This window comes from Pristiophorus japonicus, unplaced genomic scaffold, assembly GCF_044704955.1.
Source record: "Pristiophorus japonicus isolate sPriJap1 unplaced genomic scaffold, sPriJap1.hap1 HAP1_SCAFFOLD_710, whole genome shotgun sequence".
NCBI classification, from domain to species: Eukaryota; Metazoa; Chordata; class Chondrichthyes; family Pristiophoridae; genus Pristiophorus; species Pristiophorus japonicus.
The window spans coordinates 23345-43177 of NW_027254625.1; the positions used below are offsets into that span (position 1 = coordinate 23345).

Here is a 19833-nt window from a genome sequence, read left to right on the forward strand (position 1 = left end):
TCTTGCTGTTGGGGGAGTGCAGCGAGGGTTCACCGGACTGATTCCCGGGATGGCGGGACTGACCTGTCAAGAAAGACTGGATCAACTGGGCTTGTATTCACTGGAGTTCAGCAGGATGAGAGGGGACCTCATAGAGGCGTTTAGAGTTCTGACGGGGTTGGACAGGTTGGATGCAGGAGGAGTGTTCCCAATGTTGGGGCGGTCCGGAACCAGGGGACACAGTCTAGGGATGGGGGGTAAGCCATTTGGGACCGAGATGAGGAGGAATTTCTTTGCCCAGAGAGTGGTGAACCTGTGGAATTCTCTACCACAGAAAGTTGTTGAGGCCAATTCACTAAATATATTCAAAAAGGAGTTAGATGAAGTCCTTACTACTAGGGGAATCAAGGGGTATGATGAGAAAGCAGGAATGGGGTACTGAAGTTGCATGTTCAGCCATGAACTCATTGAATGGCGGTGCAGGCTAGAAGGGCCGAATGGCCTACTCCTGCACCTATTTTCTATGTTTCTATACAGTTTTGGTCTCCTTATTTAAGGAGGGATATACGTGCATTGGAGGCAGTTCAGAGAAGGTTCATGAGGTTGATTCCTGAGTTGAAGGGGTTGTCTTATGAAGAAAGGTTGAGCAAGTTCGGGCTATATTCATTGGAGTTTAGAAGAATGAGAGGTGATATTGAAATGTATAAGATTCTGAGGGGGCTTGACAAGGTGGATGCAGAAAGGATGTTTCCCCTCGTGGGGAAATCGAGAATTAGGGGGCATAGTTTCAGAATAAGGGGTAGCCCATTTAAAACAGAAATGAGGAGGAATTTCTTCTCTGAGAGTTGTGAATCTTTGGAATTCTCTACCCAGGGAGTTGTGGCGGCTGAGTTGTTGAATAAATTGAAAGTAGAGATAGACAGTTTTTGAATGATCAGGGAGTCAAGGCTTATGGGGAGCGGGCAGGGAAGTGGAGTTGAGGCCAAGATCAGATCAGCCATGATCTTATTGAATGGCAGAGCAGGCTCGAGGGGCCAAATGGCCTATTCCTGCTCATATTTTTTGTGTTCTTATTGCTTGCCACATGACTGGGAATTATAGCTCGGTCAGTGCTTATGCAGAAGATTTTTGAATTTGATTTCCATCTTGTGGGGCCCACCACCTTTACCTCAATGCGGTGAAGGTAGGAACAGTTTGCTTAAAAAAAAATAGAAAGTGCACTGTTTCTGCAAAACAAATGGACTGGAATTCCAGCCACGAGTTGAAGCAGTGAAGAACCTGGTGGGACCCGCTGAGAATTGGAACTTAGCCCCTTTTAAATTTGGTTTCCTTTTCGGATTGTGCTGACGCTGTGGCACAGGAAACTCGCGGATTGAAACCGACGGGTCATCATCGGCTTGTGTCGGGGGAAAAACACACACACATGCTGCCTGATGGATGCAAACCAAAAAAAATCCTCGGGACTTTCCCCCCATCCTCTTTCTTCTCCTCCTGATTTATTGATAGATTGACTGGCGATAAGAGGGGAAGGAGCCTGGAAGGTTTGCAGCACACAAAAAAAAACCTCAGGAATGATTTAAGAAGCAGGAACGTTTTCATTCACTGGAGACTGGCGTCCAAAAGAGAAGAGAGCGAGATGACAAATCTGTGGGTTTAAGCAATTAAAGGAGTCAAGGTGACGATGGGTTGCTGGCTGCTTGTTCCCTAGTCTGTGGGCAGAGAGACTTCAGTCCCAGCGAACATGTAGAAGCTGCAACAAAACACACATAGAGGGTTGGTTGCCCTTCTGATCTTGTTTTTTTGTTGTTGTTGCAAGGGTTGTGTCAATTTCAAATGGTTTTATTTTTTTTCCCTCCAGGTGTCGCGGATTTAATTCCCCAGTCTGTTTATTTTTCCAAGTGCCTTCTACATGTTTGCAAGTGTTATGGACGTCAATGTGTTTAAAAGGAGGAGAAGGTCGAGCTTGTGTGCGCCGGAGGAGATGCGATGGTCACGATGTGCCCTGACGGCCGCCGCGGTTACTGCTTCCTCCTGGCCGGACTCTGCCTCTTCGCCGCCTCGCTCTTCCGCGTCGAGGGCGAGCCCTCTTCCTCGCTCTTTGCCTGGCTCCTCTGCAGGCTCCTCTTCTACGCGGCGCTGTCCCTGAGCAGCCTGCTGCTGGGCACTTTCCTGGTGCTGGCCAAGCAAAGTCGCCTCAAGCCGCTCCGCTTCCCCCGAGTCAAGGAGAGGTCGGCCGCCGGGGCGCCCCAGCTGCTCCGGCAGCTCACGGTAAGATGCTTGGGTTTATGTATGTGTGTGTGTGTGTGTGGGTAGCGGGGGAACTTGACCTGCAAAGACCACACAGTCTACAAAATAAAACCCAAAAAACCCCACAGAAGGACGGATGAGTGGAAACTTGGGTGGAAACCAGTACCCCTTCCCCCCCCCCCCCCAATGATAATTGACAAAAGAACCAGAGGGGGAAATGAGGGGAATTTTGTATTTACACAACCAGTTATTATGATCCGGAATGCACACTCCCTGAAAAGGGTGCTGGAAGCAAATTCAATCGTAACTTTCAAAAGGGAATTGGATATATACTTGAAGGGGATTTTTTCCGCAGGGTTATGGGGAAAGGGCAGGGGAACCGAACTAATTGGATAGTTCTTTCAAAGAACCGCCACAGGCGCAATGGGCCGAATAGCCTCCTGTACTGTATCATTTTATGGTCCATCCATAATATGCACTGATAAGACAGTTGAAAATCTGTTCTGTCGGTGATCAGCTCCTTTGAGACTGATTTCAGCTTCAAATGCCACTCATTTCTGGTTGACAATATGATCAGGTCACTAGATAGGTTGGATAAGATTGGGTCCATGTACTGTTACATCTATGTGGTATGCTCCCTAGTGGTGTAAAAAGATCTGAATTTATGTGGGAATGTGGATTAATTTCCCACTCCACTACCTGGCTCAGGCACAGGTTCTGTTTTGGTATCTGGGCATCTTTTATTCCAGAATATCTAATACAAGCCAGACCTTTTGCTCGTGTGTGTGTGTGTCTCTCTCTCTCTCTCTCTCTCCCCTCCCTCCTTTACCGCTTGTTCTCTTTTATTCCCCTTCTCCCTTTCTGCTCTCTCGTATTTGCTTTCTCCACTTATGGCTCCTGCTCAGTGGGCTCTCATCTGCTCTTCCCCTCTCTCTCGTTTATGCCATGTTAAAATCTGCAAGTGAACACAATTTAAAAAAAAAAATTGCACATTATTCTTTCGAAATGCTAATACAGGGTAGCTGAGGGAACACAACTGTATAAGTGGGTAGGATGGTGCAAATTAATGTATTTGCTGCCTTCTGATTCTCGGAGCTACTCTGCAATGTAAGCAGCATTTCCACGAACTGGGCGGCACCAATCGAGCCCGGATAAAGATGTAAAAGCTCGATTATAAATGTGAGCTGTGTTAAGTGGTTGTCCTGCGACAGAGCTAAGTGATGTATTTGTGTATTTTTTGTGTGCGAGAGGTTGGTAAAAAGATCAGTTTATTTCATCAAATGGGCTCTAATGAACAAGATGGCATCTATATGAGTTTTGAGTGAAGTTTAAAACCCCTGATTATATGTATGCCTTGAATTCTTTTGCTATATTTTTGAAAACATTCAGTTTTGGGACTCCTTGTTGGGTTTGCTTCAGGCTATTGATAATTTAGTCATACTTTAGTGTTTAAATTGATCCATGTAGGTAACATAAGGTGACATTTTCTAAGTAGACAGGGTATTTGCAGCGCCTTTAAAGCCAGTTACAACAGAGATGTCAATCCCCTTATGATCCAATGGTTTAAACTGTCGTTTCCAGAGCTTTGGGTGGGAAAGCCTTGTACTCTTGCGAGCTGATGGGCAGTGACATTGATCATGATCTTTCCTGTATAGTGTTTCAGGCAGGTGACTGTTGGATCAGAAGCGTCAAATTACATTTGTTTTGCGTCTTTAGATGTAGTGAGGGAAGTTGCGAGGTGGAGAGTTATAGAGCGGGAATTCCAGAGGGATGGGGCAGAGAATGGCTGAAAGCTCTACCACAAGTGAGGAATGATGGGAGGAGGATGCACAGGAGCCAGGAGTGAGAGAGGCACAGGCTGGGACATTAGGTTGGAGGAGCTGTAGAGATAGGGTGGGGCGAAGCAGTGGAGGGATTTGTAAATAAAGACAAGGATTTTGAATTCATTATATTGGGAGACAGGAAGTGAGGGCAGGGATGATAGTGAACGGAACTTAGTGTGGGATGGTATCTGGATGGAAGAGCTTTGGAAAAATTAGAGCCTGTATTGAAAAGAATTTGGCAAGCTGCTGAGCTGGGCATTTGAGAATTCAAAGCTTGAGGTAAAACGATGCTCAATTGCTTCAGCAGCATAGGAAAGTGGACAGTTTTGCAAGATGAATGTATGTTTTGGTGATGGATAGGATATGGGGGTTCAAGGGTCGAATACCAAGGTTGTATATGCTGACTGGTTCAGCTTGAGTGAGTAGTTAGGGAAGGGATAGAACTGGGATAAAAGGTACAACATTTCTGTTGAAAGGTGAACACCACCACCACCAACAACAACTTGTATTTATATAGCGCCTTTCATGAAGTAAAATGTCCCAAGCTGCTTCACAGGAGAGTTATAAACCAAAATTTGACATCAAGCCACATAAGGAGAAATTAGGGCTGATAACCAAAAGCTTGGTCAAAGAGGTAGGTTTTAAGGAGTGTCTTAAACAACACCACCAATAATTTGTATTTATATAAAGGAGGAAAGAGAGGCGGAGAGGTTTAGGCAGGGAATTCCCGTACTTAGGATTATCATCATCATCGGCAGTGGGTTCTTAGGTGACTGAACAGTCCAATACGGAAGTTACAGTCTCTGTCACAGGTGGGACAGACAGACAGTCGTTGGAAGGAAAGGATGGGTGGGACTGGTTTGCCGGAAGCTCCTTCCGTTTCCTGCGCTTGGTTTCTGCATGCTGTCAGCGGCGAGACTCGAGGTGCTCAGTGCCCTCCCGGATGCACTTCCTCCACTTAGGGCGGTCTTTGGCCAGGGACTCCCAGATGTCGGTGGGGATGTTGCATTTTATCAAGGAGGCTTTGAGGGCAAGCGAGTCCAAGGTGGGCAGAGGAAACGTTTCAAGGACTTGGGGTATTAGCAGCTGAAGGCACGGCCACCAATGGTTGAGCGATTTAAAAATGGGGATTCTCAAGAGTCCAGAATTAGAGGAGCACAGCTATCTCGGGGGGGGGGGGGGGGGGGGGGGGAAGGAACTTAAGAGAGATAGCGAGGAGTGAGGCCATGGAGAGATTTGAAAACAAGGATGAGAATTTTGAAAATGAGGTGTTGCTTAACTGGGAGCCAACGTAGATCAGTGAGCACAGGGATGATCGATGAATGGGACTTGGTGCGAGTTATGACATGGGCAGCAGAGTTCTGGATGACCTCATAGATGGCTTTGGTTTTCCAACTGTTCAGTTGATGCTAGTGCAATCCTAATTTTAATAGATATCGTCAGTATGTAACCTACATGCATGTTTAATTCACTTCATATTGCTAACCTGCCATTTTTAAAGGTGGCTGTGGTATCCTTACCAGAAGGCTGTCTACAAATGTTACCGATAAGGTTGTAAATTGCATGAAAAATGTAGTGAAGGAGCCTTGCTTGTTATTTAGAAAAAATGATTATAGTAACGTGAATGCTAACAATTTAAAATTGTAGGTATGCAAAACTCCCTCCCCTCCCCTTTTACTCGCTACATATTGTGCATTGACTTTGGCCTTGGAGAAGAGAGGAGGAGAAGTAAAAGCACTCACTCAAACACACAAACGCACGCGCACACACACACACCAATTATTTGTAACTTTATTTCTCTCCAAGCTGCAGAATGTTCGCACTGGCAGCTTGTTTTCATTCTTGTGTGCTCAATATTAGCATCAGGAATTCCCCGGTGAGGGATAGCACGGCCTGTTGTAGAGTGAAATTGACTTTGTGCTGTGGTCCTCAAGTGTAGCCTAGATGTGAATTTTTCCCATTTCTTACACCATTCCTCTGAGTGAGATTTGATAAATTGCGACAAATGGTGGGCGGTTTTGTGCAGTGAGCTCATGCCCACAAGGAACTTGTGCCCTGCGGTCAGCTGAGAGAAAAGACTTGCGTCCCATCAGCGTGGGTTGAATTCAAACTTGTGTCGGAGCGAAACGGTGGTGCGCCATTCAATCTCCAATTTTTTTTTTTAAAAAAGGACAGCTACAACTTCTCGAGCTCAAGGGAGGTCTCTGACTTCCAAACCTTAATTGCTTATAGCTAGGTATCTCAGATATTGGAATACCACCTTGCTGCAGAACCCATGGCTGTGTGTGGGAAGCTGAAACTTTCCATCCTAATTTACAATCTGAATTGCCCCTCACAGACTTTGGCTGGAAGTCAGAAGGAGTAAACACCGCCCCCCCCCCGCCCCCAATTACATTACTGCCATTGATCTGGAAAGAGGCTTGCATGGAAGACTGAAAGAGGGTTGTGCCAGCCCTCTTTCCGGTTTGGCATGGTGAGGAGCTCTCAGATGCACCAATCACAAGTGGTTTCAGAGCCTGGCATGGTGGGGGCATCACTAGGCTCAGCCAGCTCCTTCACAAGGATAAGATCTTGGTCCCTTCAATAATGACCTAGGATATGCAGCCCAAACAGTCCATGCCGGCGTTTATGCTCCGATTGAGCCTCCTCCCGTCTTTCCTCATCTAAATCTATCAGCATAACCCTCAATTTCATTCTCCCTCATATGCTTGTCTAGTCTCTCCTTAAATGCATCTATACTATTCGCTTCAAACTCTCCCTGTGGTGGCGAGTTACACATTCTCACCACTTGTAGGGTAAAGAATTTTCTTCTGAGTTCCCTATTGGATTACTTGGTGACTGTCTTGTATTTATGGCCTCCAGTTATGCTCTTCCCCACAAGTGGAAACATTCTCTCTCTATCCACACTATCAAAACCTTTCATAATTTTAAAGACCTTTATTAGGTCAGCCCTCAGCCGCCTTTTTTCAAGAGAAAAGAGACCCAGCCTGTTCATCCTTTCTTGATATGTATACCCTTGCATTTCTGGTATCATTCTTGTAAATCATCTCTGCACCCTCCCCAGTGCCTCTATCTTTTTGAATTAATGGACAAGTTCCACCTTACCCAGTGGAATATGTTCAGGTATCTCTAAATCAAACACTTTCTCCCAGAGGTGGCGACACTGGTAACTTCAGTGAGAGCTGACCTCTCTACAGCTAATAGTTATCAACCCTCAGACACTTGTAACTCTACCTTTGCCCTGTACATTGCACTCGCCCCACACTGATAGAACCCACAGAAAGGAGCGTATGTGTGTCCAAGGTCGCCAAATAACGGAGAATCTGGAATAAACTCTCACAATCATCACTTGCAGTAAAATGGATGAGGGCCAACTCAAACACAAACTTAATCGATTCTGCCCCTCTCTGTCAGATAACTGCTGGAGGGAATGTGATCTGGGTGCATTCTTACACACACCTACTTCTGCACCTAAATCCAACTATTCTGGAACGTGACCTGCAATGATACAAAGTGATACCAGCGTAGGCAACCCCTTGGACCCACTTTCCTGTCTGCCTGGGATGTGGAATCTGCCCGAGATCCACAGAGCAACAACATTTGCAGATAGTGGCAAGAAGTTACATCTCTGTGCTATTGTGAAACCCTATCCTTCCCACCATAATACACCTATGGGACATATGCTAGTCAGAGCACATGATCTACAACTTCCACCTAGAAATGAGAAAGTACCAAGAATTCTGGACCCCTATCCTGGAAGCATGTATAATCAGTCCCCATATAAACTGAACAATGCACCCTGCCAATGCGAGCACATTGCCATTCATTTCCAGCTTTATAGAAAGTGTGACCCAATCCAAATACACCTGCAGAAAAGGTAAGATAGGTCCTTTGTGCCTGTCTTTGCTGCCCTGGTCCTGAAGAGAGAGCAAGTGGCGAATTTCATGGAGGAAATGATTCCGAGAACTCTGGGCAAAAGGGACAAAATTCCAGAAGTTGGAGGGTGCAGTGGGAGTGGTAACGAGAGGACAGAGGCAGCCAAGCAGACAGGCTCAATTTTGGAAATTAAAGCAGTCAAGAGCCTTGAATACTGGGGATTACCAATCCAACATCTTACCACCCAGCTTTTCTTCATCAACCTCTCCCTTTATTCATGCATTATTCCCACCTTTTTGAAGTTGTCATCACCAATGTTCCCTGTAAGCGGTGCTTTGTTCTGTGTGGCCTGTTTCTTTTATTGTGAGGTCCCTTTAAATTTCTGCGCATACGCCATACTTGCAATGTAAAATCCGGTGAGCGGTCCGCGCAGGACCTTTCCCATTACTGCAGCCCCGCAGCTTAGAGGGAGCATTGGTCGTCACCCATTTCACCCCCCTTTAAGAAGCCAACCCTTGATGTCTAAATCTTCCCAAACCACTATCCTAGCTTTTGTACTATGCTTCCTTTCTTCCCATGGTTCTTGAATGAGTCATTACTACCCGACCCAGGGGCAGCATATGTGTGCGCACTAGGTCCGTGCAGCAGACCAGGTCTCCAGTCGTCCTGGTTAATCTTTATCACTGGACCAATACCTAGCTCTGACAAGCCCGTGTGGTCGTTGGTGTGCAACGGCCACCACACGTTTTAAAAAAAAAAAAAAATCCACGCACAGGCATCTTCCACCCTTCAACATGTAGTTCAGGACCTGGAATATTAAGTCCTTCATAGGAACACCTGTGAACTTATCCTTTTTTGGCGTGGAAGCAAGTCATCCTCGTTTCGAGGGACTGCATGATGATGGTCCTGAAGAATGTTATACTGCTGAACAATCATGTGCCATAAATGTTCCCTGTTGTAAATGCTGTATTAAGAATATAAATCGCTACAATAAGTGTGACAAGAAATGAGTTTTTTCTCTTGTGGGGGGGGAAAGCTACTTTTGTTTATACCTAGACCATTTCCTTTTTCAATTTGAAATCTGCTTAATGATTGGTTGGCTTCTTGAAATAAAATCCTTTATAAACAACAAAAATTAGGAATTTCATTCCTATTGTTAATTAATAAGAGCCTGTCTGCTTTCTTCTGCAAAATATGCGGAAAAGACCACTGATTACTCTATAATCTGCACCATGTGTCTGGGACATTTTGCTTCCGATGGTGGCAGTGCAGATGGTTTAATTGATGTGACGCAAAGCTTCCATTTCTTCTTGTTCTTTGCACTCTTCCAATTGGCCTCCTGTGCATCCCCAATTTTAATCGCTTCACCATTGGCAGCCATGGCTTCAGCTGCCTAGGTCCTAAGCTCTGGAATTCCCTCCCTAAATCTCTCTACCTCTCTCACCTCCTTTTAAGATGCTCCTTAAAATCTACCTCTTTGATTCAGCTTTTGGTCACCTGCCCTAATTTCTCGTGTGGCTCATTGTCAAATATTTTGTCTTATAACACTCCTGCGAAGCACCTTGGGATGGTTTACTACGTTAAAGGCGCTATATAAATACACATCGTTGTACTTAGACTGGAATGGCAAACCCTAACTTTCCGTGGCCAGTTTAGTCCGTATCTACGACGTCTGTATAAGAACTTCGCCATTCAATACCTTTTTGAATGGGAGCCAGACGGTGAGCTGCCATTTTCGTGCAGTTTACAGCGGAGTGGTGCATCTCAGACAGCAATCTCCGGATTTTCGAGATTAACTGTGCCCTAACTTGTGACTGCTGATTCATTTTAGGATTGTAATGTGTAAAGGCACCTTGGATGGTTATCTGTATATTTCCAAAACAAAATAACCCTTCAGCAAAAAAAGTTAAAGTGACAATGTTTTTTCCCATAAATCTGGTCTGACGTGATTATACACATACTGCTGAAGCTGGCTGTGTTATATGCCATTAAATGTGTTCGATGCATGCACACACACAATTACTTTTCCCAGGTATTTTTGTGTAAATCTTGCCCTCCATTTACTGCTTTATTTTAAACGAGACCTGATTTCTTTCCCCATTCCGCCTTTCCTGCCTTGGATTTCAAATAAAATGGGAAGGAGAATTACATCCACTTCAAGCACATCCTAGGACTAGCAATATGCACCTTTTAAAAAATTCTCCATCATTTTCTGCCCATTTTCTCACTGCCACCTCTCTGGAAGGCGTAGACTCCTTGTCAGAGTATGATTTCGCTCAGGCCTGGTTGCCTTCTGATACTTTGCTTAAGTGGCCATTCTTCATGTGTGAACCTGCCATGAGCGTTACCAGGATATTTACCAATGGAGAAGTAACTACACCAAGCCAGACCCCCGTTCTCACCCCACACACTTACACTACCAGCAGAGTTTGGTGAATAAGGAATAGAAGCTGTGCCTTTAGCTGATTTTTCTCTCCCATGTCCATTGAACTCAATTAATGTTCCCCTACTACCATCCTGGCTGAGATCAGCAATCTCTGCCTTCCTTCTCTAGCTCGGCTGCTCACTTTCTGTGCCAGCTTATCAAATTGGGTGATAATATCTAGCCATTATTTGACATGTATATTAAGCTGCTACAGGCACCAACATCAATTGTTTATTTCTGCTTGCCTGGGTGACATCTGCTGAAATAAATCTGTTGCATTTATAAAAAAAATTAAGTTTAATTACTTTACTCCATATAAGCTCATCAAGTTATCTTTAATGAGAAGAATTTTGTGTGCAATATGCCAGTATTGTCAGTGTTTCTATTGCATTAAATATGAGCATCTTTCATAAAGAGATATAAAAACAGAAAATGCTGGAAATACTCAGGCAGTGTCTGTGGCGAGAGAAGCAGAGTTAACGTCTCAGGTCGATGACCTTTCATCAGCATTTGCAGAATTTTGCTTTTCCAAAAATGTAGGATATTAATTCAGTGACGTGTTCATTCAGGCCCGTGTTTTGTTTGGTTTCACCAACCTGAAACTTTAACTCTCTTTCTCTCTCCACAGATGCTGCCTGATCTGCTGAGTATTTCCAGCATTTTCTGTTTTAGTTTAAGTTGAGGTAATGCAATTCTGATTACTTATGACAGCACTCTGAAGGATCTGCACGAACCTTCATGCTTTGAGGGGCAAGTCCTGCCATTGCAATCTTTGGATTTGTCCATGCACTGATGTTTGTGCAAGTGCCAAACACCATCTCATCTGTTCATTGTTGCTATTGATTTGTAATGTTAAGATGTTCCAGAAATGAGGATCTTTCTCCCTCTTGGTAAGACCTGATCACCTTGAATGTAATGAGCGAATGGGAGAAATGTTTAGCTTTTGAAGGAATGCATGTTAGCAGTGACTCTTCGTTTTGGATGTAGAAATAGCAGGCCCTATTAGAACCATTGGAGTTTACAGCACACAACAAGGCCATTTGGATCATGGTATCTGTGCCGGCTTTGCTAGAGGAATCCAAACTAATCCCGCAGCTTCGCTTCTTCCCCAGAGTTCAGCACCTTTGTTTGCTTCAAGTAGTCAAATTTCCCTTCAAAACAGCAATGGTTCTGCCTCAACCACTTCCTGTGGCAAAGCAGTCCATGCTCTGGAAACCACGGGGCCCAAGTTTCCCCAGCAGTTGCTCCTTTTTTTTTGAGCAACTTGATTATTCTGGACTATCTTTTCAGTTGCAAGTCTGGTCATTTAATTTGTGCCAGTGTAAGTGAGTAAGTTAGGTTTTTTTTTCAAAAGGGGGCGTTCCCAGCCACTTACCCCTGTTTTAGGTGCTTGGCCAGCAAATAGTTGCTCCAAACTAATTTAGGGCAGTGCATGTTGCCACTTCTGTCCGCACAGAAAAACCTTACCTAGAGTTAAGGAATCGGCGCAAGTAACTACATTTAAAGCACCATCAAGCACCAAACAAAGCACAAAAAGTAATAAGCAATTAATTAACAAATAAAATAGAAAGAACCCTGCACCTAAAGCACCAAGACCAAAGTAATAAGCAATCAGTAAATAAAAAAAATAGAAGGAACCCTGCACCTAAAGCACCAAAATCAATCACAAATAAAAATAGAAGTCCTACCTTAGGGAATGCAGCGGGCCGCCGATGAGGGAGCCCATTCGGCCAGGGCTAGGGACGGCGTGCTTCGGGCCCTCACACACAGCCTGCAGCGTGCGTTTGCAGAAATGGCCTGCCAGGAGCTACTGCACATGCGCGCAGACTCTAGCGCGCATGCGCAGAGGTCCTAGCACTGTTTTCAGCGCGGGACCTGGCTCCGCCCCCAATCCATTGGGCCACGCTGCGCCATCACCGAGGAGAGGCTGAGAATTCAGGCGTCATTTTTCGGTGCGCTTGGAGGCGGACAAAAGCGGCGCACCTCGGGTGAGGGCGCCAGAAAAACAGGTTAGGGAAACTCTAGCCCCATATGTGGAGAATTTCTTCTAACCCCTCTCCTCACTCTTAATTATTTTAAATTGATGACTCCTTGTCATTGACACCGCAAGCAGAAGAATATCCTTTCCCTATTTACCTTATCTTTCAAAACCTTTTATTATTTTATAAACCTCCTCCCCATAATCTCCCCAGTCCCAGTAGCTCAAGTCTCTCCAAGATGCTATAATTTCCTATCCCTGCCATCATCCTGGTGAATCTATGCTGTATGCTGTGACTTTGGTGTCCTTTCTATAATGGGGTACTTAGAACTGCATACAATACTCCAACTGTGGCCTAATCATTGCTGTGAACAAATGTAGCACTGATTGTTTCGACTTGTATTCTTATGACCCTATCTGTAAATCACTAAATGTCTGCCCTTTCATTTATGGTATTTCTGTTTGCACGTGTAAGGAATCCTAGTCGAATTCTAGGTTCATTCACTGCCTTTAGTGTCTTTCCACTGAGTGTACAACTCCCATTCCTTGTTTTCCTCATAAAATGTATCACATTTATACCAGATACGAGAATGTATTTATTGGTATTAGTTTGAAATTAGTTGAGTTTTTTCTGATGCTGTTAACATTGCTGTTGTGTTCTGTGAATTGAGCCGAAGCTTTAGCTCAAATCAGTGAGAGATTTTACTATAAACTTTTCTTAAAGAATTAAAAAGAAAACTGTTGAACCAATTTTATAGTTTAAAAAAGATATATTTTAAGAACAGTGATCAATATTTTCAGGCAAGGGCCCATAAATTAAGAGGAAAAAAGTGCAGACTGAGGCCTAAGAAGTGTGTACTGTTAGAAGATCATAGACACCCAAGGATTTTATCTTCTCAGAGGATTAAAATTCAACCGTGTAGTATTTAAAAAGTTTGACTTTTATTAAGTAAATGACAATTGATACAGTGCTATCTAGGTTAATATAGTCTGGGTTATATGTGCCAAAATAATCAAATCATTTGAAATTTGATGATGTCTGACACTTGGATAGAATTGCAAATTGCAAATGTTACACCCTTGTTCAAAAAAGGGTGTAAAGATAAACCCAGCAACTACAGGCCGGTCAGTTTAACCTCGCTAGTGGAGAAGCTTTTAGAAATAATAAACGGGGACAAAATTAATAGTCACTTGGACAAGTGTCTATTAATTAAGGACAGCCAGCACGGATTTGTTAAAGGTAAATCATGTTTAACCAACTTGATCAAGTTTGAGGTAACAGAGAGGGTTGATGAGGGCAATGTGGTTGACGTGGTGTACATGGATTTCCAAAAGGCGTTTGACAAAGTGCCACATAATAGGCTTGCCAGCAAAGTTAAAGTCCATGGAATAAAAGCTAGCATCAGTAATGGTGACCATGAAACTACCGGATTGTCGTTTAAAAACCCATCTGGTTCACTAATGCCCTTCAGGGAAGTCTGGCCTATATGTGACCCCATACCCACAACAATGTGGTTGACTCTTAACTATCTTCTGTTGTACCAAACCGCTACAAAAAGAACAGCAGTTCTTCTCGAGGGCAATTGGGGATGGGCAATAAATGCTGGCCTTGCCGCCGACACCCACATCCCATGAACAAATTTTTAAACAAGGGACAGTAGCAGAATGGATATGAAATTGGCTAAGTGACAGGAAACAAGAGTAGTGGTGAACGGTTGTTTTTCAGCCTGGAGGAAGGTACACAGTGTTGTTCCCCCAGGGTTCGGTTCGAGGACCAGTGCTTTTCTTGATGTATATTAATGATGTGGGTGTATAGGGCACAATTTCAAAATTTGCAGATGATGAAAAACTTGGAAGTACAGTGAACATTGTACAAATACAGGCTGGTGGAGTGGGTGGACGTGGCAGATGAATTTTAACACAGTAAAGTGAGAACTGATACATTTTGGTAGAAAGAATGAGGAGAGGAAATATAAAGTAAAGGGTGCAATCCTAAAGGGTGTGCATGAACCGAGACCAAGGGGTATATGTGCACAAATCATTGAAGGTGGCAGGGCAGGTTGAGAAATCGGTTAAAAAAGCTTACAGGAACCTTGCCTTCATGAATAGAGGTATATGGCTGGATTTTCAGCTCACTTGCACCTCAGTTTGCGCCTCGGCTGGGCGGTAAATGGTGTTTCTATGTGTAACGCCGGGCATCCAGCTTTAGCTGCCTGGCCGGCAAATTCGGCTCATAGTTTGCAGTGGCGCAACAACTTACCACCCTGTCCTCTAATTTCACTGAGATCATGACGTCAATCGTCGTGCAATGCTCTGCTAGTGCCCCGGATGCAAAATTCGCCCCTAACGTCTCATTTAATGCCTGCCCCAGGAAACGTCTGAAAAACTAGGTGTTTCCAGGATGTAACAGGCAGTATTGGCAGCGTTTTTAAATGGGACGAGGATCCTACATCGCAGGTCACATTGACTGCAATGGTTGCGCACATCATGCTGCGTGAAGCTCTGACTTGCAAACTGCACTTTTATCTGCCATTACAATGCCCATATAAGGTGAGTAAGAAAATGGGGGAACTACTAGTTCGCCGGTGTAATCAAGCTCCATGCTATTGCCAGGCAGCGTCAAACTAGAAGGGGGGTTCTTGGCCAGGTCAGCCCATGGATGAGGAGAGGCCGAAGATGTCTGGGGAGGAGGGCTTACCCTGCATGGGTTTATAGGCACCAACATTCATACCTCCAGCTCTCTGATGAGCAGTGTGTGAGAAGGCTGCGTTTCCGAAAGGAAGTGATGACTGAGATATGCCATCTCCTACAGGCAGACCAATGTAGCCTTCAATATTCCCCTCAACAGGTATCCGATTTCATTGTGGTGTGCCGCATGTTACACAACTTGGCCATCATGAGGGGCCAGGCATTGCCACTGGGGATTGCATGCCCACCTCAGGAAGAGGAGGATGACGAAGAGCAGCCTGGCGATGCCCCCATTGGATAGCCACACCATCCACGGGGGAGGCAGCGTGGAGATGCTGCTAGCCCAAGAGTCGCACTTTGCCAGCTCATAATGGACCGGCTCTCCTAAATGGAAGAAACCAAAGGATGGAGCTAATACTGGATACGCAATGTGCCCCCATAATGGCACATCTCCGGTGAACGTTGGAATGATGCACAAGACAACAATAGCAAATGATGAATCATAAATTTTGCTACAACAAAGTCACGAACCACCCTGCCCCCTCAACCACCAAAATAAAACCATATAATTTAAGAAGTTATGTTGCAGGGCACTAAATAACAACATAAGAACAAAAAAATAATAGTAACAGGAGTAGGCCCTACGGCCCCTCGAGCCTGCTCCGCCATTCAATAAGATCATGGCTGATCTGATCATGGACTCTGCTCCACTTCCCCGCCCGCTCCCCATAACCCCTTATCCCCTTATCGTTTAAGAAACTGTCTATTTCTGTCTTAAATTTATTCAATGTCCCAGCTTCCATAGCTCTCTGAGGCAGTGAATTCCACAGATTTACAACCCTCAGAAGAAATTTCTCCTCATCTCTGTTTTAAATGGGTGGCCCCTTATTCTAAGATCATGCCCTCTAGTTCTAGTCTCCTCTATCAGTGGAAACATCCACTCTGCATCTACCTTGTCAAGCCCCCTCATAATCTTATATGTTTTGATAAGATCACCTCTCATTCTTCTGAATTCCAATGAGTAGAGGCCCAACCTACTCAACCTTTCCGCATAAGTCAACCCCCTCATCCCCGGAATCAACCTAGTGAAGCTTCTCTGAACTGCCTCCAAAGCAAGTATATCCTTTCGTAAATATGGAAACCAAAACTGCACGCAGTATTCCATGTGTGGTCTCACCAATACCTTATATAGCTGTAGCAAGACTTCCCTGCTTTTATACTCCATCCCCTTTTCTGCTCCATACCATTGGCCTTCCTGATCACTTGCTATAGCTGCATACTATCCTTTTGTGTTTCATGCACAATTACCCCCAGGTCCCACTGTACTGCGGCACTTTGCAGTCTTTCTTCATTTAAATAATAACTTGCTCTTTTATTTTTTTTCTGCCGAAGTGCATGACCTCACACTTTCCAACATTATACTCCATCTGTCAAATTTTTACCCACTCACTTAGCCTGTCTATGTCCTTTTGCATATTTTTTGTGTCCTCCTCCCATATTGCTTTTCCTCCCATCTTTGTATCGTCAGCAAACTTGGCTACGTTCCACTCAGTCCCTTCTTCCAAGTCGTTAATATAGATTGTAAATAGTTGGGGTCCCAGCACTGGTCCTAATGGCACCCCACTAGTTACTGGTTGCCAACCAGAGAATGAACCATTTATCACGATTCTCTGTTAGTTAGCCAATCCTCTATCCATGCTAATATAGTACCCCCAACCCCGTGAACTTTTATCTTGTGCAGTAACCTTTTAGGTGGCACCTTGTCAAATGCCTTCTGGAAGTCCAAATGCATCACATCCACTGGTTCCCCTTTATCCACCCTGTTCGTTACATCCTCAAAGAACTTCAGCAAATTTTTCAAACATGACTTCCCCTTCATAAATCCATGTTGACTCTGCCTGACCGAATTTTGCTTTTCCAAATGTCCTGCTACTGCTTTACTGAACTAGTTACTAAACGAATCAGATGGTGGATAGACAATAAGGACCTTGAAAGAAGTGCAGTAGGATTGGTGATGGATGAGGTACTCCGAGAAGAAGCTGCAGGTCAGTTAGGTCAAAATGGGACCTGGAGTTGAGAGACACTCAATCACCACTGCAGTTTGGGTGGGAGTGGTGGATGGAATGTGTAGGTAGACAGTGCGGTCTCTCAATAAGAGAGTCACAGTCACCAAAGGCGGCATGAGGAAAAACGTTTTTAAACAGCGAGTGGTTAGGATCTAGAATGCACTGCCTGAAAGGGTGATGCAGGCAGACTCAATCGTGGCTTTCAAAAGGGAATTGGATAAGTACCTGAAAGAAAAAAAATTGCAGGGCTATGGGGAAAGGGTGGGGGAGTGGGGCTAGCTGAGGTGGTTTTGCAGAGAGCCAGCATGGGCCCGACAAGCCGAATGTCCTTCTTCCTTGCTGTAACCATTCTATGGGCCCAAATTTCCCCAACCCCCTTTTCCGGCGCACTCTCCCGAGATGCGCCGACTTTGTGCGCTCAAAACGGCGCCAAAAGACTTGTCAAGAATTCTGGCCGCTCTGCTCTGTGTCTCGGGTCCTGGTGTGGCGTTTCTCGTCAAGTGGGGGGCAGAGCTACAGCCCTGCGCCAAAAACAGTGCCGGCAGCTGCGCGCATGCGCAGTGGAGTCTGTACACATGCGCAGTAGCTCCTCACCCTCCCAGCGTGTCGCCGCCACTATTCCTGGCCGAAGGGATCTCAGCACGGCTGCGGTAAGGGTGTGTAGATGTGGCCTCAGAGTCACTGTGACACCTGCCCCCGATCACAATCCAGTGACACCTGTTGGAATCGCATACGTGTGAACGTCAAGCAAGGATGGGATCAGGCACAGCTGTGATGCCTCACCATGGCTGAACAGCCTGCTGATACTTACACGGGAATAATTGGTGATTGGGCAGGGGATGCCTGTGCAAAGCAAAGAACCAAAAGCCTCCAGAGAATAACAGGAGTGGCATGTCTGTCAGACAGGTTCCCACAGAGTTCATGGAATCCTGTTGTTTCGAAGCACCAGCAGCCATGGTGAAGCGCTTAGCAGAGTGTGCACAGTTGCATACACGAGGTGACTTAAGTTTTAAATTTTATTATTTATTTATTTATTATTGATGGTTTTTATGCTTCTTTAATGTTGTGAAGGTTTTTAGTGCTTTGCAAAATCCTCTGTGCTCCCCTCCCCCCTCCCCATCTCTACCTACCTGCGCTGATTTCTTAACTCTCCGCAAGGGTTTTCTGTGTGGCCGCATATGCTGGCCTAAGTTAGTTTGGAGCAACTATTGGCTGTCCAAACTGGCTTTAATGGCCAAAACAGGCGTAGGTGGCTGGTAACGCCCACTTTTGGAAAAAAAAACTAAAAAATATCCTAACTAACTCACTTACACTGGCACAAATTAAATGTGCAGAATGAGAATTTTTAAGATACTCCAGAAAAATCAGGTTTCTCCAAAAAAAAACAGCAACTCCTGGGGAAATTTGGGCCCTATGATCCTATAATATTTATCTCTTGTGCAGGCAAAGGAGGTGTAGGGGAAGATCCAGCTGTCTATTCCAACCATGAATCAGCAGTTCTGTTGTAGTTAAAATGATATATTTTTTAGTTGCAGCAAATTGTCATCTTGTGCCAAATTATGTTGGATAATGCTCCTGTGAAGCACATTGGAACGTTTGTACTACGTCAAAGAAGCTAGATAAATGCAAGTTGTTGTCATCTGAAAAATCCTAATATAAACAGCAACAGAGAGGTCAGGTTGCTTGTCACTTGCAAATGCACTGTTTTTATTACCAAATAAGGAATTTGCTCAGCACATTCTAAAATAGCAATTTATAAATATTTTCTTTTAAAAAGCTCTTCAAGGCATTTTTCCACAAGTTAATTGAAGAGTTCAGTAGTTGAAACTGCATTTTTTCTTCTGCTGGGTCCAGGAGAGAAGTGTGATGAGTCCAAGAATGTGTCCTTTCCTTGGCTGTTCTCTTCAATCATCCCAATTCATGTTTAAATGATAATTCACAAAATGGTGGAGGCAGGATCACTGATATTGTGAATCCCCATTCATTAATATAGAAAAAAACCCACAAAATAATTGGAAATGGACAACTGTTATTGCAATCTATTCCAAGCATGCAGGGGAAAGGGAACTGAAACTCTGGAGAAGAATATAGGAAATTGCAAAACAGCTCAGAGCTACTTTTGGAGGAGCAACGGTGGTGTCTGGGATGTGCATAGCAAGATAGCACTGTGGTAAACTTGCAATCGCATCTTATCACTACAGCTGATCTGGAGGGAGGTGAGACTGACTGCATTAGGAAATGATTCCCATATTATTTTAAAAGAAGGGTTGTCTGATTTTATAAAAGCTGTAGTGAAAAATAATGTGGCTTGATGACTAGAGATATACTGCCAGCTTGACACAGTGCAAAGGCACAGCAATGCAAAAGTACAAGTATAATTCAGGAGTCAGTCTGGAGCTGACTCCTTAACTGGTGTGAAACTCACTCCAGGAGGTTGTCCCACTTTGCTTGCACTTGGCACTGGGTGGATTATAACTCCAGCCTAACTTTTATATTATTTTGGTGAAGCAAAATAAATTGAAATGAAAGCTTGCAGCACTAATTTCCATACCAAGTGGCTGTGTCTCGTGTTGTCTCCAGCGATTTGTAGCAGAATTAAAAATGGGTTGATGAAAGATCCTTGTTAAAGATGCAAGATATTGATATTTGAAATAGTTATTTATTTGTCTGGAATCCTTCTACGGCTATTAAATGAACTGGGTAATGCATAGTTAACAGTCGTTGTCAGGGCTGGATTAACCATGGGGCGGA

General features: G+C 44.4%; 1 protein-coding gene across 1 annotated transcript in view; it reads left to right on the forward strand.

Moving 5' to 3' along the window:
* Positions 1–1358: 1358 nt before the first annotated feature.
* Positions 1359–19833, forward strand: part of LOC139256360 (sorting nexin-25-like) — a gene marked incomplete at its 3' end in the record, with an annotated part of 215905 nt that continues 197430 nt past the window's right edge. The window contains exons 1-2 of the mRNA XM_070874206.1: positions 1359–1752; positions 1838–2247. Coding sequence (XP_070730307.1) covers positions 1966–2247 — 282 coding nt within the window. The remainder of the gene's footprint in view (positions 1753–1837; positions 2248–19833) is intronic.